The sequence below is a fragment of the Gracilinanus agilis genome, chromosome 1 (assembly GCF_016433145.1).
Source record: "Gracilinanus agilis isolate LMUSP501 chromosome 1, AgileGrace, whole genome shotgun sequence".
NCBI classification, from domain to species: Eukaryota; Metazoa; Chordata; class Mammalia; order Didelphimorphia; family Didelphidae; genus Gracilinanus; species Gracilinanus agilis.
In genome coordinates this window covers 555365136-555391812 of record NC_058130.1, presented here as the reverse complement: position 1 = coordinate 555391812, position 26677 = coordinate 555365136, and the positions used below count along the sequence as shown (strand labels likewise).

At 34.7% G+C, this 26677-nt stretch overlaps 1 protein-coding gene across 1 annotated transcript in view; it reads right to left on the bottom strand.

Moving 5' to 3' along the window:
• ANKRD12 (ankyrin repeat domain 12) overlaps positions 1–26677 on the bottom strand; it is a 225126-nt gene that overhangs the window by 118147 nt on the left and 80302 nt on the right. Inside the window, exon 3 of the mRNA XM_044683126.1 lies at positions 15973–16110. Within this exon, the coding sequence (XP_044539061.1) occupies positions 15973–16059 (87 nt within the window). The 5' untranslated portion in view covers positions 16060–16110. The remainder of the gene's footprint in view (positions 1–15972; positions 16111–26677) is intronic.

The following is a 26677-nucleotide window of genomic DNA, read 5'->3' as shown; positions in this document are numbered from 1 at the left end:
TGGTTTGTTCTTATTAAAGAATGCTGAACTTTTCAACATTGGTTATACTGAAATAGATTTAAACATAGGAAGAAAGTCACATTCTAAGACTAAATACAAATAATCCTGAGATTATCTACTAATTTGGATTAGTCACATTACTAAAATGCAGACTTATCTATAGTTCTACTTTTTCTCCTCTTACTTTTTGAACTTTTGAAATTTGGCTTCTGATGTCATCTTTCAACTCTCTCTCCTAAATTGCTAATGAACTGATTGCCAAATCTAATAGTCTTTTTTCAGTCCTCATTCTTCTTGACCTTTCTGTAGTAGTGTCCCCTTCCTGTGTCTTGACAAAAACTCTCCACTTTTCTCTTATCTGTCTGTTGCTTCTGAATTTCTTTTGCTGGATTCTTATTTCTGTCTTATCCCTAACTGTAAACATAACCCAAGGTCTTGTCATGGACTTTTCCCTCTGATCTTTTCTTTTTGTTTTATGCCTTGCCTGATAGGAATAATTAGAGGTTCACTGAGTTTTCAGGAAAGCTTGAATACTTTTTATACATGCAAAGGAGACAAATTTAGTTAGAGGATTGCCTTTAAAAGACTTGCTGTACATTTCCTCATAGGTTCAATTAGATGCAGATGACATCTTGATCAATATATATACCCTGGTCATTCATAAGCTCCAATCTCATTTCACCAACTACCAATGGACTTTTATACTTTAAGAATTAATCCATTAACAAACATTTATTAAACACAATAATGAACTTGGCATTGTACCAGAACCTGAAAGTAAACAACCTTTATCCTCAAGAAGCTTACTTAGAAAGGAAGGAGGGAAATAAGTGTTTTTTACATGGTTACTATGTGCCAGGTACTGTGTTAAGTGCTTTACAAATATTATCTCATTCAGTCCTCAGAACAACTCTGGGAGTACTATTATTACTTCCATTTTACAAGTAAATAAACAGAAACATATTGAGGTTAAAAAACTTGCCCACGGTTATACATTTAATATGTGCCTGAGGTTAGACTTGAACTCAAGCCTTCCTGACTAGGTCTAGCACTGTCTCCAGTACCACCTAGTTGCAAATACACTCCTATATTTATAGAGGGATACAACACACACTTAAAGGTACGTAAAAATAGGCTTTGATTTTTTTTTTGAGGGGAGGGGGGAGGAGAGCACTGGAAGCTGAGGAGTATCAGGGAAGGGATCATGTAGAAGGCAACACTAGATTTTGAAGAAAACCAAGGATACCAAATCAATGGTGGAAAAAGGAGTACATTCTAGGCAGGAGAGACATTCAGTGCAAAGGTAGGTGGGAAATAGAGTGCTGTATATGTGTAACTGTAAGAAGGCCAAGCTGATCTAACCTTAGTTTGTGAAGGGAAATAATGTCTAAGAAAAGATAATTTGGGGCTAAGTTGCAAAGGATTTTAAAGTGCTAAGCAGAAAAGTTATTTTATTTGATCTTAAGGTAATAGTCATGGGAGTTAACTGAGAAGGAAGAGTGACATGTTCAAACCTATGTTTTAGGAAAATCATTTTGGCAGAAATGTGAAGAATGGATTAAAGTGTGTGGGGGGGAAGACTGGAGGCAGAGACACCATTTAGAAGATTATTGTCAAAGTCCAGGCAAGAGGTGATGAGGGAGCCTCAATGAGGGTGATGACTGGGTGAAGAGAGAGAAGGGGACATGGCTAAGAGATGTAGAGGCAAACAAATTCAGAATAAGGGCTGAAAGAGAAGGGAGAAAGAGAATGAACAAGATTTTACAAGTGTTATTTTGAGATGTCTACATCTCAAAAAAAAAGTATTAAATATCTAAAAGAGTTTAGGAGAGAGACCCAGGGTTTTGATTGCATGTGTGAGTGTAATTTAGGAGGTATCTATACAGAGATGATATTTAAATCTAAGGAAGCTAATGAGATCACAACGAGTCAATAGAGAAAGACAAGTGAAGATCAGCCTAGGACAGAGCTTTGGACTATATTTAAGGCAGCTGGTGAGAGTGATATAGATTGATGATACAAAGATCACCATCTTAACACAAACGTCAAAAATAGAATTATTAATTGTCCCATCCAACCCCACCCCAACCCTCCAAAGCTATGCCTTTTCCAAACTTTCTGTCAAGAGTACCATTATCCTTCTAGTCATCTCAGTATATAACCTTCCTCACCAAACATATATAATCAGTTGCCACTTCTACCACTCTAGTTCAAGCTTTCATTACTTTTTATCTGGACTACTGCAATAGCCTTCTACATGACCACCCAGTTTCTAGTCTTTGTTTTTACCTCTCTAATCCATCCTCTACATATCTGTCAAAGCATATTCTTGAAGCACAGGTCTGCGCTTCCTTGATCAAGTAGTTCTTATGACTCTCTACAGCTTCTAGGACAACAGTCTTAAAGTTGTAGGGTGTGGCTGGAGTCCATTGGGGACCAAGGTTTGACCCCTGGGAGGGTGTGTGGACAATCAATTAAAAGATGGGAAGAAGAGCTGCAATTCATTCTCCCTATGACAAGCAATTATAGGGCTTAATTCCAATACAACCATACCTACCCTAATCCTCCAACTTTCTCCTTCTTAGTCTCCTCCCCTCTTCTCTCTTTCAGAAAAGGAAATTTAGAGCTTCAGGGGAGTTACAACTAATCACTAACCAGTGATCTACACTGGGAACATTCCTCTTCTGTTAGTTCAGATAATTTATAAGTAATTCATTTATTCTACTTTCCTGTTATCTGAAAGACAAAGTGAAGTTAGAATTAAATCTCAACTATGGGGACACCTAGTGTAAACTGGACTCTTTGCTAGTGAGGGGCATTATCAAAGCATTCTGCAAACAATTAACTTCCTTGAAACAAATACAGCTGTGTTTACCTAAATAAAAAGCTCATTTCAAATACACACATTCACAATCTAAAGAATACTGTGCCTTTGAACTTTGTTTAAATGGTAACAGAAAAAAATGAACACAGGTAAAACACATCTCTTCTAATGCGCTTATTCTCAATAAGGATTCTGCTCTCAAGAGAACTCCTTTTTTGGAGGGCAACTAGGTAGCACAATGGATAGAGCCAGGCCTGGATTCAGGAGGTCCTGGCTTCAAATCTAGCCTCAGAAACATTATAGCTGTGCGACCCTGGGCAAGTCACTTAACTCCAATTCCCTAGTCCTTGTTGCTCTTCTGTCTTATATCAGTTTTAAGAGAGAAGGTCAGGGTTTATTTAAAAAGAGAGTCATTTCTATGACAGAAGGTGAGGGTTTATTTAATTACAAAAGAGGGGGAGAGAATACATATATATTTTATATTATCTATAGCCTAAACTAAATGTATGAAGATTACATATAGGGAAAATATTACAAAAGGTAAAACATGAGGAATAGCTAAACACATTGTAGTATATAATTGTGATGGGATACTATTGGCACCATAAGAAATGAGCAAAAAGATTATATGAGATAATGAAGAATGAAATGAGTAGAACCAAGAGAACATTACATACAGCTACAGATTTAATATTTGAAAATAACTTGTGAATTTTCACCTCCAGAGAATGAACTGAGGAGGGGAAACACAAAAGACACAATCTATATTTTGCAGAATGATGCCGTCTATGGTATGGGGAGTGGAGGGAAGGGTGAAAAAAAAAAGAAAGGAAAAATGGAGGTGAAATTAAGTTTGTATATAAGGATCTAACTGGAAGAACAGTCGTCTCTCCTCATACTTCATTTCATATGTGTCAAGGGTAATGAATTACCTGTGAGTGTCAAAAATTGGAGACATTCTATAGGATGGGGGTTGTGGAAAATCTTTCTAGACCAAGTTACAGAGAGAGGCTTTAAAGAATGGGTTAGAGTAGATTTTTATTTATAATAATTTTTAAACAGTGGCTAGTGTTCTGAAACTTGGCAGAGAATGGAATTAGATAACTGAAGACTCCACCTTGAGTTTAGGAACAATTGAGGAATTTTGCTGATGCCTCTCACCATATATAGTTGCTTATATGACATTATATGCTCTCTGCTAAATTAGATGCTTTCACAAAACCAGCAAAGACCATTACCAATCTAGCCATGGGGGCCAAGATGCTGTGTTGTGGTCTTCTTAACCAAAGAAAATATAGATACTTTTGCTCAATAATATTCTTCTATGCCAATCATAGCTTCTACCTTCAAAAGATCAGCATGTGGTTCCTAACCTGTCCTGATTGCAAAGTTGATTATATTGGTTCTCTTCCTCCAACAAAAACCAAGAGTTTTCTCTTCATTTCAGTTTTTACCTAATGTCAAAAGATGGATTACAGTGCCAGTTATGTTTTGCTCTGATGCCAGTGGTATCATGAAGGAAATTACTGTTAATACCCTTACAAAACATGTCTTTTTTCTTATTAGAGAAGGTAGGTGGTATAGTAGATGAAGCACTGGACCTGGAGTCAGGAAGATGAGTTCAAATCTGGCCTCAGATACTTAGTAGCTGTATGATTCTGGAAAGTTGCTTAACCTTGGTTTGCCTCATCCCTAAAATTAGGATAATAATAGTGCCTATCTCCCAGGGTTGTGATCAAATGAGAGAACAATAGTAAAGCTCTTAGTAGTTTTAGCATAGAACAAGTACTATATAAGCCTTATGTTTTTGTGGCCTACCCTATACCATTGCTGAGCTCTGATCAGGGTATGATTTTTACATTCAAGAAGATCTAAGACTGGAGTCTTTGTTGTTATGCTAACTGGGTTTTCCATAGTTTATATAATCTCCATGCAGTGGAAATCATGAAATGCTAGAATGGATTTTAAAGACAACAATTTCACTATCACATTCATGATTATCAAGGCTGGATGTCTTATTTCCCAGATTTCTTTGATAAATCATTGCCATCCAAGGAAAGAGTAGAGCTTTGCATTCCAGTGTAGTTTCAAGACTCTTCCTGATCGAGTTGAATTACTATTGGATACAGTCCCAGTTGACCCTCTCTAGTCCTTCCTATTTTATCATATGTGCCTAGGCCCTTGAGGCTTTTGCCTTCTCAGAGAGCTCTAAACAACTTGGGTAACAGTTTAAGGATTCTTTAAGTTAAGTAGATTTCTTTTTGTCTGAAATGGTTTGGACAGCTCTTCTCTAAAGGATTTAGGAAACAAAGTGATGGAAAAGGCATTACTTTAATATAACACACACACACCATTTTATTTTTTACAGAGAGGAATTTTCCTGGGGGAAAAGGTGACATTATTGAGTCCTGGATGAAAGTGAAGAATATTTATCTAATTCCCATAAAGGAAATATGTAATACCCCCCGTTTATGTCTCTAAAGAGATTGGTATTTTTGTGCTATCTTCCTAAAGAGAATAAGAGGGAGGAGGAGGTTTTGGTCAGTGAGTTAGGAAATGCTGATGAAGTGGCAATATGAGGTTAAGACCCCGTTTCAGTAAAGCAGCCAGCTAGAATAAGGTCCAGTTTGAGGTATAGGGGACAACAGGAAGACTAGATGCATACAGATTTGAATGTAGAACTCTAGGATTCTATTTTTCTAGTCCTATTCCTTTGCTTCCTTTGCTCTACTGGGTGGGGGTCTTGTCAAGCCTATGAGTATATCTGTCCTGAGTAGGGCAGAAATCTGGACTGAACAAGTCCATCTCTAATAATTCTCAGTTCTAACTGGACCAGTAGGAGTTCCAGACCAGCGCCATTCCTGGACACTGCCGGCCACCAAATTTATTAGGGCTAGGGTTGCTACTGTTTGAGTGGCTGGCTCACAGGCAGTGATTGAGATTAATGTCTGGCAGTTTGATCATCAACTATACCAGCAGCCTTCCCATTCTATATATATATATATCCTCCTCCTGAAGTCTCTTCTCAGTATTGGTGAGCTCTTGGCCCATAAGATGCTTACTTCATGCTTACTTCGCTCCTAGCTCAGTTTATCTTCTGGATTTTCTACCTTCTTGTTTGTGCAAAATCTTTTAAATTTAATACAATCAAAATTATCTATTTTTATATATTGTCTCTTGTTTAGTCATAAATTCTTTCCTTAGCTATAGATAAAACAAGTAAAATATTCCATTCTCCCCAATTTTGTTTATGGTATCGGCCTTTATGTCTAAACCATATACCAATGTTGACCTTATCTTGGTATATACTGTAAGATATTGGTCTATACCCAGTCTCTACTATACTGTTTTCCAGTTTCCCCAACAGTTTTGTCACAAAGTGAGTTTTTATCCCCCAAACTTGGATCTTTGGTTTATCAAACACTAAATTATCATGGTCACTTACCACTATGTATTGTATACCTAATATAGTCCACCAATCCACCACTCAATTCTTTAATTACTACTCAGACTGTTTTGATAATTACCACTTTGTAATAATTTAAGATCTGGTACAGCTAGGCTACCTTCTTTCACATTGGTTTTTTTTCATTGATTCCCTTGATATTCTTGAACTTTTGTTTGTCCAGATGAATTATATTTTCAAGCCCTATAAAATAATTTTTTATTTTATAGCAGTTTGATTTGTATGGCACTATATAAGTAGATTAAGGTATGATTATCATTTTAATTATATTGGCTTGATCTATCCATGAACAATTAATATTTTTCCAATTTTTTAGATCTGACTTTATTTGTGTGAAAAGTGTTTTAAAACTGTGTTCATATAATTCATGGGTCTATCTTGGCAGGGATATATCCAAGTATTTTATATAATCTACGATTAATTTAGATGAAATTTATTTTCCTATTTTTTGCTGCTGGTTTTTGTTGGTAATATAGAAATATCAATGATTTATAGGGGTCTACTTTATACCCTGCAACTCTGCTAAAGTAGTTAAACTAGTTTTTTAGTTGATTCTCTAGGATTCTGTAAGTGTACCATATTATCTGTAAAGAGTGAATGTTTTGCTTCTTCATTGCCTATTCTAATTTTTTCCATTTCTTTTTCTCTTTTTATTGCAATAGTTTTCTAGTACATTTCTAGTACAATATTGAAAAATATTGAAAAATAGTGGTGATAATGGGCATCCTTGCTTCACTTCATTAGGGAAATTGGTCTATAGTTTTCTTTCTCTGTTTTTACTTTTCTTAGCTTAGGTATCAGCACCATATTTGTGTTATGAAAGAAATTTGGTAGAAATCCTACTTCATCTAATTTCCCAACTAATTTATATTTGTTGGGGTTAAATGTTCTTTAAAAGTTTAGTAGAATTCAACTTGTGAATTCACCTGGCCCTGACAATTTTTTTCTTAGGGATTTCAATGATGTTCAATTTCTTTTTCTGAGATGAGGTTAAGTATTTGTTTCCCATTCTGTTAATCTTGGCAATTTACATTTTTGTAAATATTCCTCCATTTTACTTAGATTGTCAGTTTTATTGGCATATAATTGGGTAAAATAGCTCTTAATAATTGTTTTAATTTCCTCTTCACCGATGGCAAATTTACGCTTTTCATTTTGATCTTGGTAATTTGGTTTTCTACTTTCCTTTTTTTAAACAAATTCACCAATGTTTTATTTACCTTATTGAGTTCTCCTCCATAAAACCAGCTTCTAGTTTTAATTATTAGTTTAATGGTTATCTTACTTCCAATTTTATTAATCTCTCCTTTGATTTTCAGGATTTCCAATTTGGTCTTTAATTGGAGATTTTTAATTTGCTCCTTCTCTCTCTCTCTTTTTTTTTTAGTTATATGCCCAGTTCATTGATGTGTTCTTTCTCTATTTTATAGATATGTAAAAGGTATAAATTTTCCTCCAAGTATTGATTTAGCTATATCCCATAAAATCTTGGTATTTCTCTTATAATTTTTACTGCATTGTGATCTGGAAAGAATACATTTAATATTTCTACTTTTCTGCATTTGTTTATGAAATTTTTATTCCCAAATACATGTGAATTTTTCTATAAGTGCCAGACACTACTGAGAAAAAAAGGTATATTACTTTCTAATCTCATTTCATTCTCCAGAGGTCTATCATATCCAACTTTTCTAAAATTCTGTTCACATCCTTAAATTCTTTCTTGTTCACTTTTTTGTTATATTTATCTAATTTTGAGAGGGGAAAGTTAAGAGTTCCCCTACTAGTATAGTTTTACTGTCTATTTCTTCCTGTAAGTCACTTAATTTCTCCTCTAAAAATCTAGATAACTGTGCCAATTGGTACATATATGTTTGATATTGATATTATTTCACTGTCTATAGTACATTTTAGCAAGATGTAATTTCCTTCTATTTTTATTTTAGCTTTGCCTGAGATCATGATTGCTGCCTCTGCTTTTTTTTTTTTTTTTTTACTTCAGCTGAAGCATGATAGATTCTGCTATAGCCCTTTACCTTTATTCTGTGTCTCTGTGTTTGGAATGTGTTTCTTGTAAAGTATATGTGTTGTAGGATTTTTAATCTCTATTTGCTTCTGTTTTATGGATGAACTCATCCCATTCATATTTACAATTATGACAACTAATTGTGTGTTTCTCTATATCCTCCTTTTCCTATATTTATTCCTCTCTATCTTTGCCTTCCTTTTCACCCTGTCCCTCCTTACAAGTGTTTTACTTCTGTCCACTGTCTCTCCCAATCTGTCTTCCTTTCTATTGCTACTTTCCCTCTATATCTATTACTTTTTTTTTTAAAACCCTTAACTTCTGTGTATTGACTTATAGGTGGAAGAGTGGTAAGGGTAGGCAATGGGGGTCAAGTGACTTGCCCAGGGTCACACAGCTGGGAAGTGTCTGAGGCCGGATTTGAACCTAGGACCTCCCATCTCTAGGCCAGGCTCTCAATCCACTGAGCTACCCAGCTGCCCCCTATCTATTACTTTTTAAACTTTCCTAAAGGGTAAAGTAGATTTTTATATCCAACTGAATGTGTATGTCTCTCTTCAAGCCAAATCTGAAATAAGTAAGGTTCTGAGTGTTGCCTGCTCCCCTCATCTTTCCCTCCATTGTAATAGCTTTTTCACAACTCTTTTATGTGAAATAATTTACCCCATTCGATCTCTTCCTTTACCCTTCTCCCATTGTAGACAATTCTCATTCCTTAATTTATTTTGTTTTGCTTGTTTTGTTTTGATATCTAGTAGATATTGTCTACTAGAGATAATTTAAGATTGTTTAATGATAGATCACCTAGAAAATTTTAGGAGCTTAGCAACCCCAAAGAATGGGATGGTAGGAGTGACACCTGTTTCATTGAAGTTGGATTGGCTCTCTATGGGAGGCAGAGAGATCATTTTTTCCCCTTAATTCCCTGAGGTTTAAAAGGCCCAGCACAAGAGGAATTGAAGTCAGAAGCTTAACTTTGCCCTTCTTGCTACATTCATGGGAATGTTTTCCTGGATGTTTATTGTGTTGATTCTTTAGGAAGAGAATTGCTAAGCAAAGGTTGTTTTAATTGTGTTGTAGGATCCACAAAATAATTATTGAATTTTAAACTCTGAATCTGTTTGAGTCTTGGCCTACAATAATTTAGGAGAAAGTAATTTTAAGAAAGAGGAATGCTAATAACTTGAAGATAAAGAAGAGTTTTATATATAGGAAGCAGGACCTGATCTGTACTTTGAAAGGGATTGTACAAATCAGAGGTGAGCAAAGAGTCCATTGCAGAAGTGGGGGAGCCCCCTGTACAAAAGCACAGAATGTTAAATTTCAATGCTATATTTGAGAGATAATTATTAGAACATTTTGACTGACATGGAGAGCATATACAGAAACACTGGCAATAAAGGTGAAAGAACAATGATTTTGGAGTTAGGGGCATGGGTTTAGATGTTGATGTTGGCTTCATTGTTATTAACTTCTATGAAATGACTCCACAGAACAGAGTGGTGGTAGTTGGTCAGGGTATGGACTGTGGGAATTATCTTGGTGGACCTGAGCCTTCTCTACATTCTCCACATTTTCCTTAGTTTAAAGACAAAATTGAGATTGCTCTCCTCAGATAATTCCCCATAATCTCTTCTGCCCTTTCTTGCTCTCATTGGCTCTAGAAGAAAAGTGGAATAGGGGACTGACTGGGATCTACCCCCTTCAATGAACTCAATTCAACTGAAGAAATACTGAGCGTCTACTATGTACAAGTACCTTTGTGGATGTAATTCAAGAATGCACTTTAGAAAAGCATAATGTCTTCTGTCCTCAAAATTCTTATAATATAGAGGTGGGGTAGGGAGAAAAGATAAAACATTCACAAATAACTACAGCATAAGGTATAATAAAAATTCTACAGGAATGCAGAAGTGGGAGAGAGCAGACTCAACTTGAGTGGAATCAGAAAAGGTTTCATGAAGAGAGAAGTAGCATTTTACATAAATATCAAAAGAATAATAAAATTTCAACAAGTAAAGCTAGCAGAAGAGCATTCGTGGTGGAGGGAACACCTCATGGTGTAGCACTGAATAGAGATAAAAAACAAGGATATGCTAATTTAGTAGTAAAATTGAATACATTTAAGGAGAAAATGGGAGGTTACATTATAAAGACAAGATAGGACTAATGTTGCAGAAGGCTTTTGATGCAAGAATTTTATACTTAATTTGGCAGGCAACAGAAAGCTATTGAAGATTTCTGAGTAGAGTAGTTGCTCATCTCCTGTAATCCTAGTCTTTTGCTCAAGCAATCACCTATGTTAGGAATGGATTTCTACTCATCTCCGCTGAATCTCCTCCCTTCATTTATGCCTTTGTGCTTGTGCTTTAGAAGATTAATCCAGCAGAAGTGGTATGCAGGATTCATTTGGAAAGGACAACTCTAAGTAAGATGACTGCTTAGAAGACTGTATTGCAAAATCCCACTTGAGAGGTAATGAGGTCTTAGGATCTGAACTCAGGGGAGGAGGTGTCAAGGAATATACAATCTTCCTCCCCTTCAATTTCCCTTTGGTGCTTTTTGTTCATGGGGTTTCTATGGCTAGAAGGATTTTCCCTCCATCTTCCTCTGCCTAATGTATTATTACTCATCTTTTGAAGACTAATTGATATGAAACTCCTACTGATTAATCAATCAATAGGATACTTCTCTTTAAAATCACATAATACTAGGATTATATCTCACACACACATAAGCATAATACATGAAAAGTAGGTATGTTTACCCCTACTAGACTATAATGTTGAAGAGGCAAAGCCCATGTCTTATTTAAACTTTGTATTTCACTTACCACATAGTAAGTATTTCATAAACATTTGCTGAGTTGAATGAAGAGAAGAGAATGTTCAGCCATTCCCCAATTGAAGGGCAAACCCTCGTTTTCCAGTTTTTTGCCACTACAAAGAGCACAGCTATAAATATTTTTGTACAAGTCTTTTCCCTTATGATCTCTTTGGGGTATAAACCCAGTGGTGGTATGGCTGGATCAAAGGGCAGGCAATCTTTTAGTGCTCTTGGGTATAGTTGCAAATTGCCATCCAGAATGGTTGGATCAATTCACAACTCCGCCAGCAATACATCAATGTCCCAATTTTGCCACATCCCCTCCAACATTCATTACTCTCCCCTGCTGTCATTTTAGCCAATCTGCTAGGTGTGAGGTGATACCTCAGAGTTGTTTTTTAATTTGCATTTCTCTAATTATTACAGATTTAGAGCACTTTTTCATGTGCTTATTGATAGTTTTGATTTCTTTATCTGAAAATTGCCTATTCATGGTCCTTGTCCATTTATCAATTGGGGAATAGTGGTATCTGTTGGTGATGGAATACTATTGTGCACAAAGGAATAATGAACTGGAGGAATTCCATGTGAACTGGAATGACCTCCAGGAACCAATGCAGAGTGAAAGGAGCAGAACCAGGAGAACATTGTACACAGAGACTGATACACTGTGGTAAAATCGAGTGTAATGGACTTCTCTAATAGCAACAATGCAATGATCCAGGACAATTCTGAGGGAATTATGAGAAAAAACACTATTCACTTTCAGAGGAACAATTGTGGAAGTAGAAACACAAAAGAAAAACAATTGCTTGATCACATGGGTGGATAGGGATATAATTAGAGATAATGACTCAAAATGAACACCCTAATGCAAATATCAATAATATAGAAATTGGTCTTGATCAATGACACATGTAAAACCCAGTGGAATTGTGTGGGCTATGGGAGGGTGTAGGAGGAGAGGAGGGATAGAACATGAATCCTATAACCATGGAGAAATGTCATAAATTAATAAATTAAATAAAAATTTAAAAAAGAGAGAGAAGAGAATACATTTGGGATTATGGAGGTAGAATCTTTAAGATCTGACAATTAAATGGATTTGGTGGGCAGGCAGATAGCAGAAGTCAATGTGACCCCAAGGTTTTCAGGCAGGGATATTAACAAAAAGTCAAGAGGCAGAGTAGGTTTTGGGAGAGAAGATAATGAGATAAGTTTTTAATATATTGAATTTGAGGCGCCAACTAGATATCTAGGTAGTTAAAAATATAGGACTAAAGGTGGGGAAAGGGTACAGAGTGGTAATTATAAATCCAGGAGTAATGAGCTAGTAAAGTAAAAGATAAGGAGCTCTAACATTTTGATTCGACCCATGATTTAAAACATAAGGTTGAAAATGGTTGCTTAGACACAGGAGGTAAAAATCTTGGGTGATATTTACCATAAAGAGGTAGAAAGAAGAGCCAGCAGGAGGAGATGGAAAAGGAGTAGTATAAAAATCAAGAAGAGGTAATGTTATGTTATAGAAGTCAAACAAAAAGTCCTTGAATGTAAATTTTAACTTTTTTAATGCTGTCAGTGCCTATACCTAGCACAGTCTTGTGCATTTGGTAAGCATTTAATATAGCTTCACCTGGATGTCCAGTGGGTATGTGAATTTCAACTTTTTAAAAACTGAACTAATTTTCCCCCTCTATGTCTGCCTCTTCTTGTAATTTCTCAATTCATGCAAATGACATTAACTTCTTACCTAAACTATAATAACCTAACTGGCCTTTCTATCTCTAGTTTGTCACTTCTCCAGGTCATCCTGCAAAGCTACATAAGTCATCTTCCTCATACATTGCTATGATTACACAATTCCTCTATTTAAAAATTCTGAATAGCTCCTTTGTTCAATAATCACTAAATATAAACCACTAACTCCAACAGTCAAAGTACTTACTTTACCACCATAGTTGTTACCATACTCTCTTATCTTGCCTTTGCTCAAGTATGATGAATTTCTTCTCATCTCTGTTGAAATTTCTCCCCTTCATTCAAGACCCAACTCAGATCTCATCTCCTCCAAGAAACCTTCTCTGACTCTCTTTCTTCCCCTGCCATGGTAAAAGTGATCCCTCCATCCTCAACTTTTAATTAGCGCTTTGCCTGAACCTTTCCTTTGCACTTTGTACTTTTGTTTTCTTGTCTTTCCCTTAGTTGCCTGCAAGAAGGGTGTGTATAATATTTATCTTTGTATTCCCAGCACTAAAACATATAGGCATTCAAGAAGTGCTTTTTGGTCTAAATTTCTGAATTGCATTAAATGTAGATTGAAGGGAGAATTATCAACAGTATCCATCTGTTTATTTCAGGAATTGTCATTGCACTAGTTCTGTCTTGCAGGATTCAATTTTACTTTCCTTAATGTTTTTAAGTACTTGGCTCTTCTCCTTTTCTACTCCATCCCTTTGATAATTTCATTTCTTCTGACAGCTACCTGACATCCTGATTTCATAGTTTGTCACTCTCCATGAGGCAAATACTCCTGATCTCTATAGTCAAAACCTGGACCATTCAACAAAGCATTGGTCAACCTGTAAGACAACAAGACCACGTACTGCCTCTTTCCAATCAGAATCACCTTACTTTAAAACCTTTCCCATTTCTCCATACATATTAAACTTATAATTTGCCTCACTAAGGCCTACAAATTATAAAAAACTACTATTCCCCTATCCTAACATCTGGGAAACTATATTTAACTCTCTTTCCAGACAAGATTTCTATGGTCAGTCATTTCAATGCTACCCTAACACTAAAGATTTCTTTAACTCCTGGCTTCTGATTATACCAATGCCCAACCCTACATTATTTTCATTTATTTTCTTTATTCCTATTCCTAGATCATAAAATGCTGTTAGACAGAATTAAAGAACTGGGTTAATCTGTCATATTACAAATTCATGCTGTATGTTTCCAAATGGTCCCTTCATGCTGCTTATAATCCTTTTACTTAATCTTTGTTGATTCCTAAGTCTAATTCCCTATCCACCACCTGCTTCAAGTCCCCCAATTCTAGTGCCTTGGTCTTAGGAAATTACTAGTTTTCTTATCACTGTGCCTCACATTTAATAAAGCACTTTCCTCACAACCCTGTGAAGCACATAATTATGTACTACTGGTTCTCCCCATTTACCATGGTTAACTGATTTGTCCAGTGTTGCATAACTAGTAAATGTCCAATGTACAAATTGAATTTAGGTTTTCTGGACACCACACCACATTGCTTCATCTGACTACTCTCTAAATTGACCAAGAATTTACTTTCTATGCATCAAAATCCAATCTATCTTTTAAGGCTTTACTTATATTTCATGATCTCTATAAAGTGTAGTGTGGTGAAAAGAAAACTGGACTCAAAGTCAGAAGTCTTGGGATAAAATCCCAGCTATGGAATGATCTGTCTTAACACTACACAAGTCATTTAACTTTCCTGTGGCTCTTTCCTCATCTGTAAAATGATTGGATTAGACTTCATAATCTCCAAGTTTTCTTTTTAGAGATAAATCTTATGATTCTCTGATTCTAAGACTTCCATGACTGTTCTAGCCCCCAAAAGTTTTTCCTCCCCAACACTTATGATCAAAATCATGTATTTTGTCACCTACATACTTCATTGTGACATATGAGAAAGATATATTGAAAATGTCTTGGACCAGTATCGCAAACTTCTATTTGCAATGACAGGCTGTATCTTAAGAGGTCAATTATTTTGTATTGTGCTACTTAGCATTAAAGGGGAAATTCTAGTAGTGGGCAGCCCTGAGAGTAAAAATCTGAGGCAAGTCAAGGACAATTTCAGCACATCTGACTCAAACACTTCCATGAACATAAAAACTCCAGGAGGCCAAGGCAGTTTTACTTCAGGACTCTCACATATAGATGTCAGTAGAAACAAAAGCCTTAGAAACAAATTTGCCACTATAAAAATGAAGGGCATTAGAGGAACAGATTACCTATCCCACAGGGTCATTGTAAGGATAAAATGAAATCTCTGTAAAGTACTCTGCAAATGTAAAGGCATTTTATTATTTCTGAGACAAGGGGATCATACTTGCTAACTACTAAGTAAGATCCTTTAAAAGGACAGTTAAGCACTATCCACATCCAGAGAAAGAATTGTGGGAGTAGAAACACAGAAGAAAAACATGATTGATCACATGGTTCAATAGGGATATGATTTGGGATGTTGACTTTAAATGATCACTCTATTGCAAATAGTAATAAGATGAAAATAGGTTTTGAACAATGATACATGTAAAACCCAGTGGAATTGCTCATTGGTTCTGGGAGGGGAGAAGTAAGAGGGGAGGAAAAGAACATGAATCATGTAACCATGGAAAAATACTTTAAATCAGTTAAATAAATAAATAAATAATGTTTAAGAAAATAAAAAATAAATAAAAGGGCAGTTAAGTTATCAGAAAGTAAAGAAAGAAAAAAGAAAAGAGGTAAAACTAACATCAGACAATTTTGCATTTTTATAGAAGCTTTAGTAGTTTTCAGGGAAAAAAGTGGAATTTGGGCTTATCTATAAATTCAATTCATCCATATAGTCTTAATCTCCTGAAATTATAAATTATTTATGGATTTAACTTATTTATGTAATCCCTATAATTTGTTAAGATAATTAAAGCTGGCTATAATTTTACTATTCTTGTTGGAAGAAACGCGTATCTTCATTACTATCCCTAAAAATTGGTTTTACTTAAAAAATACTAAACTGGCCATATGTTCTCTGATCCCAAATAATTAATCCATTTTAAGTAGAATGGTTTTTACCTTTCTTCCAGATGGTTTTTCTACCATGTTGCCGTCACTGTCAGAATTTTCACTCTGAACTGGTTTTGTGGACCCAGATTTGGGCATTTTATAGCTGTTCAGCTAGCTGAGTCCTGTATCAGTCTTCTCATCATGTGTCTGTAAAGGATGGGATAAATTAAGGCTATTGGGATTGATATCCAATGAAACCCACTTAAAAAAATTATTTTCATATGTTTAAATTTTTGTTCCTCTATATAATTATTTGAAAGGACCTAAGAAGTCATACCTAATCCCACACCTTCTCCCCAAAACATGAATCTTGTCTACAACATTCCCAAAGTAAGCATTCCAGATGTTCCAAAAATAGTCTTCTCATTGCTCCTTTTATATGGCACTTTATGTCTCACCTCCATGCTTTGTACTGATTGCCTCATGTCTGAAATTTATTCTTTCTTTACTTCTGCTTCTCAAAATCTCTAGTCTTCTTCAGAGATTAGCTCAAATGCAATCTTCTACGTGAAGCCCTTCCTGATATCTATGATAGTTCCTGACACTAAATACTAATGCCATCTCTCCCAAATTACTGTGGATCTATTTTATGTATTTCTACATATAAATGTTGTCTTGACTAGACAAATGGTATAATCTTCCTGTGGGTAGGTACTATTTCACTTTTGACTTTGTATCCTAGCACTGAATACAACTCTTGGCATATAGGCCCTTAATGAATGCTTATTGACTGTTTCTTCACCAAAATCTCAAAAGTAACCTATATAGACCATAAGTTCTGTAAGTATCTTAGAATGTGATTCATTTGGGCATTCTGAAGTCTATGTTCTTGCCATCTACCCTGCTGATATTCCCTTGGGACTTCTTAAGGCCACACTAGCTTTACTGGTGCATTATCCACTGCAACTAAAAATAGCAAACTTTATATAACCTGCTCCAGACCCAGACAATGTTTCCCTTCCCTCTGTTTTCAATCTTTCGCTCTGAGAATATTGACTAAATCAATTCTACCAGCATTGCTCCTCAAAAGGACTTGTTAATTGGTTCCTCCGTGTCTCCACTCAACATTCTTGTCATTTCCCAAAGTAAAAAATCCTTTCTTAGAAACAATTCCCTTATTTGTTGTCTCTCCCTAAAAACTCCTAGACAGCAAGGCCTATCTGGCTTTCGTTTTACATTTGTATCCTCAGAACCTGGCACGTTACTTGGAACAGAAATTTTTTTAACTTAAAAAACTTTACTTTCTATCTTAGAATCAATACTGTGTATTGGTTCCAAGGCAGAAGAGTGGTAAGGGCTAGGCAATAAGGGTTAAGTGACTTGCCCAGGGTCACACAGCTAGGAAATATCTGAGGCCAGATTTGAACCTAATACTTTCCATTTCTAGGCTTGGCTCTCAATCCACTGAGTCACCCAGATGCCCCCAACATAAATTCTTAATAAATGTTTTTCAGTCAGTTGGAAGCTACCCAGTTCAGATCACAGAATTTTAGAGCTGGAAAAGACCAAGTGAATATATTTAGTCTAATTTTTACTTAGAAAAAAATCCTTTTATAACATACCAAATAAGTAGTCATCCAATTTCTGCTTGAAGATATCCTGTGATGGGAATTCTACTACCTCCCCCAAGGAACAACATTTTTCACATAGATACCTCTAATTATATCAGGGCATTTTTCCTTATATCAAGACTAAATTTGACTCTTTGAAACTTCCATTTAACGTTCTCAAGCAGCCAAGAAGAACAAATTTAATCCTTCTACCTAATGAAGGCTTTTAAAATACTTGAGGTAAATAAATATCACATTTCCCCTAAGTATTTTCTTCTCCATGCTAAATATTTTCTGAATGGGCATAACAGATATTGAAGTAGTAGAAATGACAAGAATTGGAAACTGATTGAATAAGTAGAGGGTGGAAAAGCTAGAAGTTAACAACAACAACAAAAAAGCCTACACAACCTATCCAGCTTGAAACAGCTAATAAGCAGTTGGATATGCATAAACAGGGTTTAAGACTGGAAATTACATATGCATGTACAGGTATTCATTCCACATTGTAACTTTCCCCATCACAATTTTGATATATTGTGTAAGAAATTAAAATGGAAATTTTGGAGGAGTTTTGCAGAAGTTTCAGGTGACACATGAAGGCTAATAGATGACATAGAAAAAGTGTGTGTGTGTGTGTGTGTGTGTGTGTGTGTGTGTGTGTATATATATATATAATATCAACATATTTTATATTTTAATACCATAAAAAAAGAAAACATTCAAACTTCTTCTCTGGTGTAAAGGGAGGGCCAAAATATTTTATGTGAATTTTCCAGATCACTAACCATTGCAATATGGAAGGAATACCTTTATGTGTGTGTGCGTATATATGCATACAAATGTGTGTATATACACATATACATATATAATCTGAATAAAGATGATAATTGAACTTCTAAAAGTTGATGAAATTATTAAATCATGGAGTAAAGAGAATAAAAGGTTCAAAACAAAGTCCAAAAACTTCATTGGAGGAGAAGATATATATGATGAACATGTGTTTTTTCTACTGGTAGTTTGCATGCTATTAATAGGTTAAAAGAGAATACAGTTTGGGGAGAACCTCAAAAAAAAAAAGAATAAAGTGGCTACAAGGACCACAAGAATGGAGGAAGCAGTGACAGAAGAACTGAGATTTGGTAAAAATTAAATATGAGCTTGTGAAATTGCAATCAGCAGCTATGAGCGAAAAGTAGACTTCTTCACCTGAATAGTTGATACCCTAAAAATGAAGCACAAAGAACCATTTTTAAAAAGCTGACTTGAAAAAAAGGACAAGGAAAGATAATTCAAGAATCACTGGGCTCCCTGAAAACAATGACTAAACAGAAATCCTGGATTCCATATTTCGTGAAATCACAAAACCATTAGAACTAGAGGGCCACGTGAAAATAGAAAGAATCTATTTGCTGCTTTCTGCAAAATAATTTGAAATCAAAATTTCCAAAAATATCAGCCAAAAACCAGTTTCCAGATCAAAGAAAAAAAATACTGCAAGCAATGAAGACTACAGACAGCAAATATCAAGGAATCACATACTTGACATAAAAAAAGGCAATTTTGTAAGATGACAAGCAAAAGTCAAAATAAAAGCTTACAAGACTAATTTATTTTACAAAAATTAAAATAATCTACAAGTGGGATAAGTGGACCATCAGGGGAAAAAAAGGGATTTAAGTGTTCACTTTTTTTTAAAACCCTTACCTTCTGTGTCTTGGGAGTCAATGCTGTGTATTGGCTCCAAGGCAGAGGAGTGGTAAGGGCTAGGCAATGGGGGTCAAGTGACTTGCCCAGGGTCACACAGCTAGTAAGTGTCTGAGGCCAGATTTGAACCTAGGACCTCCTGGCTCTAGGCCTGCCTCTCAATCCACTGAGCCACCCAGCTGCCCCCTAAGTATTCATTTTAAGAAAATCATAATTATGTATAATCTTTAAAACTCAAATAAAAGAGATAAGAAAAACCAAGAAAGGAATCTATCTTTAAGAATTTTTAACAGCCTAAATGATAATTAATTTACATTCTAAGAAGGAGAAAGGAGAACATGTCTCTTGAAAACCTCTATATAAGAGCAAGAGAGAAAGCTAAGATAAACTAAGGGCTTTGATTGAACTTTTTTTTACAGAGTAAAAAAAAAAGAGCAAAAAAGCATTAGGGAAGAAATTAGGAATAAGGAACTTAATATTCCTCATGATAGGGATGCAACAGACTCATAATACATAAAAAGTGAGGCAGAGGTGGAGGAGCAGACATTTTATGAACTTCAGTTTTATCTGAATCAGAAGCAAGTTAGTTGAATACATTCACATATACTTATGTTTATGTGTAATGGAAAAATATATTAATATAATAAGAGAAATATATGAAGTGATGGAGAAGGAATAGAGAAAATGAAAAACCAAACAAAGTTCATATAAGAGAAAAAAGGCAATTTAGATCTTGGCTATGTGAAGAGAGGAAAGGCAAAGGAGTAGGATTATATCATTCCAATTATAGATGACTAGCATTAATCTTAATGTCTAATTTTTATCATTTTCTTATTCTTCATAGAAGGGAGAGGAGTAGCAGCAAAAAAGCAAACATAATAGGGAGAAGATACAAATAAAAATATAATACTTTATACTACACATCACAATAAACTGCAAATATATAGACAGATGCTCTAGATGTAAAAAAAACCCAAATCATTTTTTAAAAAACATGGAAAGAACTACATGAAATTATGAAGACTAAAATGAGTGGAACCAAGAGAACATTATATACAGCAATAGAAATATTGTTTGAAGAATGACTTGTATATGACAAGGAAGACATAGTTTTATATACACACACATATATCTTTTTGTCAAATGTTGCCTTCTCTAGTGTAGAGAGAAAAGGGAAAGGGGAAATACTTGAGAAATTTAATGTGACAAGAAAATTAGTTAATTTTTAAAAATAGAGGATAAAGTAAGGAGTCATCTTTCATGACTATTACAAAAGAGAATTTTTACCCAATCAAGTATTAAAGGTGCTCATAAAAGATAAAATGGAACAATTCTGATTAAATAAAATTAAAACTTCTGAGTAAGGAAAATAAACAAAGTTAGACTCAAAAGGGAAACAACTTGAAAAAAATTCACAGCATTTCCTGATAAGGAGAAATGCATTGATACAAATATATGTGAAGAATTATTCCTCAATAGGCAAGTGGTAAAAGGAAACAAACAGGCAATTTTAGTTCTCCAAAGAATTAAAATAAGCTGTCAACAACCTTATGAAAAAGTGCTCCACATTACTTAATATTGAAAGAAATGAAAGTAAGAGTACTTTGGACTTTCAACCACTCTTATCAGATTAGCAAAGATGGCAAGAGGAAAATAGAAATTTTTGGAGGGGTTATGGGAAGACTAGTACATTAATGCACTATTAGTGGAGCTGTGAATTGGTTCAAGCAACCTAAAAAACAATTTGGTATTTTTCCGAAACGTAACTTCATTCTTCACAGTACTTCTATTGGTCCTATACTCCAAAGAAAGGACCTATATATCACAAGAATACTTACAGTAGCACTTGTTGCTGGAAAGGATTAGAAACAAAATAAGTGCCTGTCAACTGAGGAAAGACTACACAAATCATAGTATATGAATGAAATGAAATTTTATTGTACTATTAAGAAATGAGGAATATGAAAGATTCAGAGAAATGAAGACCAACCTGTATCAACTGATGCAGAATGAAGTGAGCAGAATCAGAAAACAATTTATTTAATGGCCAAAATAATGAGGGGAGAAACAAATCTGAAATACCTTTTAACTTTGACTGAAGTGGCAACCAATCATAACTGGCAAGTCAGGAACTATTTATTAAAGCAAAACACCATTTTTGCCTTCAAGGAACTTACATTCTATTGGGTGAAAAAATGTGCACATAAATAAGTAAATATAAGATAAATAAATATAAGTGTAAATGGAAGATATTTTCAGAAGGAAGGCACTATCAGTAATGGGCAGGGGAGAGAGGGTGATAGGGTAGGAAAGGCTTCCTAGAGGAGAGATGTGAGGAGAGTCTTGATGAAAGCCAGAAGAGCTCAAAGTCTGAAGTGAAGGGGCAGAGCATACCAGGCATGTGGTTCAGCCAGGACAAAGGCACAGTCAGGAGATGGAGTGCTAAGCTATTTGTTAAAAGTGAAGATTAGATTGGGAAGCAGTGAGAGTCAATAAACATTTATTAAACATTAAAAAAAGAACATACCTAAAGCACTTTAAAGATGCACAGAAGGAAAGAAAGGGAGGTACAAAAGGGGTCAAAAGAACAATCTGTTACAAAGAGGTAAATCTTTAATATCTGCTTAGAAAACAATATGATATATATCCATAGTATCAAACAGTTCCCTTCCCTAGTCCTCGTGTATTAAAATGAGATATCTGTGATTTGGTGATTAAGAATTCACAATTTTAAAAAGTGGCTATTTCTTTGATCCCTTTACTCATAAACGGGATTAATGAAAATTCCAATTGCTTTTATCTTCATTGTGTCCATTAGCCTCATATACTACCTGGCTAAAGTTTAGAGCTCATGGAGATTTTTTGTTTTTTATATCACCAAAAATTTTCCAATACTCTTCCTTTCCCCCTTCCCAGAAAGTCATCCCATGTATCAAATGATATATACACATATAATTTTTTTAATGGGGAAAAGAGGAAAGGGGAGAGGAATCAGCAAAACTAACCAATACATCAAAACAATCTGAGAATGTATGCAATGCTCTCTGTCGATGATCTTCCATTTCTGCAAAGGATTTGGATCAGGGTGTCTTTTCATACCTTGTCTTTTAGGTTATACTTGTTCTTTGTAATTTCTCAGCATCAATTTTGATATTGTGTGGTTGCTGATACTTCCATTTATATTGTTGTGAATGTTGTTTTCTTGGCTCATTTCAGTATTCTCTGTAGCCATCATATTCATTATTTGTTAAAGCTCAGTAATATTTTCTTATATTGATGTACCGCAATTTTAGTCATTCTCTAATTGATGGGCTTCTAGACTTTTTTCCTAGTTCTTTACTACCACAAAAAAATGTGTTTCTACTGTGCTTTTTGTGGTGGCAAAAATTGGAAAATTATGGGAATGGCTGAACAAGTTGTGGTATATGATGGTAAAGGAATACTACTGTGCTATAAGGAATGATGAATCAATGGATTTCTATAAGAACTGGAAAGGTCTACATGAAATGATGCAGAGTGAACTGAGCAGAGCCAGGAGAACATTATACACAGTAACTGAAACATTATGAGACGATCAAATGTAATTGCTACTAGCAGCAATGCAATGATCCAGGACAGTCCCAGGGGACTTACGAGAAAGAATGCTATCCACATCTAGAGAAAGAACTATGGGAGTAGAAATCCAGAAGAAAACATATGAATTATTACTTATCTATTTGAGGTTTGGGGTTTAAAAGATTACTTTATTACAAAAATGAATAATATAGAAACAGTTTTGAATCATAATATATGTATAATCCAGTGAAATTGCTTGTCAACTCTGGGAAGCCAGAGGGGAGGGAGACAACACGAATCATGTAACTGTGGAAAAAAAATTTTTTTTAAAGTGTGGCTCTAAGTATTTTGATGTATATGGACACTTAATAGTGGAATCATTGGGTCAAAAAATATATACATATATCATCTGCATAATTCCCAACTGCTTTCCAAAATGGTTGTACCAATATACAGTTTCACTAACAATGCAACATTGTGCCTATCTTCCTACAACAATTCCAAAATTATGTTCATCTTTTGTCATCTTGCCAGTTTTCAGGATGTGAAGTGAAGCTTCTTCTTTTGATCTGCATTTCTCTTGTTTTTGGTGATTTGGAACATTCTTTCATATGATTGCTAATAGCTTTCATTTCTTTTGAGAAATATCTATTCTTATACTTTGGCCATCTATCAGGGAATGACTTTTGGTCTTTACCTATACATACACATGTGTATATATTAAATTAATAGTCTATATTTCTTGGATATTAAGCCTTTATCTAAAAAAATCTGATTAAAAATTTATTCCCTCATTAGGTCACTTCTACTCTTACCCTAAATGCAATAATTTTCATTGTACAGAATGAAGTAAAACTTCATCTATTCTAGCTTTTGTAATTACTTCTATTTTTTCTTTAGTTAGGAATACATGTAAAGCATATGTGATCTGCTTCCCTTTCATTTTAAAAATATAGTAGTCTTTATTTTAAAGGTGACATGTGCATTTTGAATTTATTGTGGAATATGATTTAAGCTGTTAATCTACTCTTAATTTCTACCAGACTGTTTTCCAGTTTCTCCAGGAGTTTTTTTTATTTTTATTTTTATCAAAAAGGATTTTTTCCTAAGTTATTTGTGTTTTTCAGTTTAGTGAACACTAAGTTGCTGAGCCTGATTATTTCTTCTTCTCCCTCATCTCTGTTCTATTAATTTGCTTCTCTATTTTTAAACCAATAACAAATGGTTTTGAAGTCTGTTGCTTTATATAGTTTAAGTTTAAGAGCCAGAAGTGCTATTCTCTCCCTTTCATTCCTTAGTTATTCCTCTTGATAGTCTAGAATCTTTATTGATTCTTTTTAGTGAATTCTGTTAATTCTGTCAAGTTCCACAAAGTATCCCTTTGATAATTTGATATAGCATTAAAAGTTTAAGTTAACTTTGGTAGAATTGCCCTTTTTATTATATTAACAAAACTTGTTAACTAGAACTGAATATTCTTCCAGATATTTAAGTTTTTCTTTATTTCTCTAAGTAATATTTTATAATTGAGTCTAAATAAATATTTTGTGTGCTTTGATAGATTGTTCTCCAAATATTTTATATATCTTTTAGTTTTTTAGACTGGAATTTCCCTTCCTATTATTACTTCTTAAATTCTCTTATTACCATAAAGAAATGTTATTTATTTTTGTGAGTTTGCTTTGTAGCCTGGCAACTTTGCCAAAGCTATATATTAATCTCAGTTAGTATCTTCACTGATTCCCTAGGATTTTTAACCATCATATCATTAACAAGTAGGGATATTTTACATTTTTTTGCCTACCTTCATGTCTTTTGATTTATTTCTCTTATTGTTATTGCTAACATTTCTATAACAATACCAAACAATACTGGGAAGAATATAGAAGTATTACCTGATGGTAGAAATTTTCTTATGTTCCTGATTAAGTAGTTAAATTACTGCTCCCTTTCCTCTCCATGATTATTTTCCTTCTCGAATGTCATGAAATCTCCTCCTTGGGTCCATTCCTAACCCCTCACCTGACTCTTTCCAATATCAATTGCTTCCAAAGGCCCTTCTCTTTAGGTGGAATATCTGAAATTTCATGGAGGAATAACATCCTTAGAAGTACTTGCCTTTTTGGAAGACAACAGCCACTATATAAGGGTCCACATGCCCCAAAAAAGAATATTTCTCTCTTACTCCCATAGGAATGCTCTTCAATGGAATCCTCTCCTACCAATGAACTGAAAAATCCTTCTTTCCCTACCTTGTTTCATTCTCTCCCTTTGCCACCTCATCCATTCTTCAGTAAGACCTCTTCCTTCCTGGATGACAACAGAAGCTGTTCTCCATCACTGTTTAATACTGAGTTGGATGATACTTGAATATATATTCTCTTCTATCTTCTCTTTTTATGTACACTTCCTTGTTCTGCAGTTCTTCCTCCCCAACACAAAATGATTCCTATGTAAGTAGTTTTTTTTTTTAAACCCTTGTACTTCGGTGTATTGTCTCATAGGTGGAAGAGTGGTAAGGGTGGGCAATGGGGGTCAAGTGACCTGCCCAGGGTCACACAGCTGGGAAGTGGCTGAGGCCGGGTTTGAACCTAGGACCTCCTGTCTCTAGGCCTGACTCTCACTCCACTGAGCTACCCAGCTGCCCCCTGTAAGTAGTTTTGTAATAACATTTAGTCCATCATATTTCAGGCCCTCTTCCTGTAGTATACTCTAATAAAAGAGTAATCACTTACAGATACCCAAAAGAATACTTTTCATATCTCTCAAGGGAAGACTTGTTTTCTTATTATTTTTGTTCTTTCTGGCAGAAGAACCCATTATTTTAAAATAGAATCTAAAAGTTTAGCTTTTTTATAAACTAAGATCAAGAAATCATTTAGAATAGATTGCTTTTACTAGGGGATAGCAAATATTACTACTGCTCTTTTGTTAATGGAATAGCAGAGAGAGAAAAATGTCACTACACAAAAAAGAAAAGCTTGCTCAAAGGAAAGATTTCAGGAAAGAAAAATATGCTGAACTAACCATTGGTTGGTCCTGAAAAAATGCTACCATGTGTATATTAATTTATAAGTTCTACATAATTACATAATTCATTAGTTTAGTTAACATTTTTGTCAATGTGATGGATCAAAATGGGGTTTCCTTTATTTGAAAAATAAATCTGAGTCAGTGAGGTTAAAATCAAAACAGGATATTTGAGTGTCCTCAAATAAGAGAAGTGATGAAAAATGAATATTTTGAAAAATAGTTGAATGAAGCTTATGGAGCTCCAGAGAAATCATTTTTTTAAAATGATCAAACACTTTAAGATGAACCATAAGACAAAAAATTGCCAAGAAATTGTCAATGATCTTTTGAAAACTGACAGTTATGAGATGTGCAAATGATTGAAAAAAGCATTTATTAAGTGTTTACTACATGTTACTTTACTGCATACTACATATTACACTGTGTTAAGCACTGTGATATTGGAAATTTGGGGGTCTTAATATTGAGATCCATGATATAAACTTCCTATGGACTTAGGGGACTTGAAAACTACATTTCCCTTGATTCAATGGGCTTCTTGTCTTACGTGGTGATGTGAGCCAATGTAAACAAAAGGTTAAATAGAGAGAACTTGATCCTGTTTTGATTTTACAATAATATGTTTAATATAAATATATATTTGCTATAATATTAATGCATACCCCAAAAGCCTTAGACTATGATAACCTGCTATTTATTGGTAAATATTATGGGACTGTGATTAATGTCTCTCTGTCTGATTCCAGGAGAAGGGAGCAAAAGAGCCACAAGGTCATGGAGACCGACTGAGAAACTACAAAGTGTCAAGGAGCAAAAGGTCATGCAGACCATGGATTGAGGAAGCTCTATGCCAGTACTGAAGGGCTTGA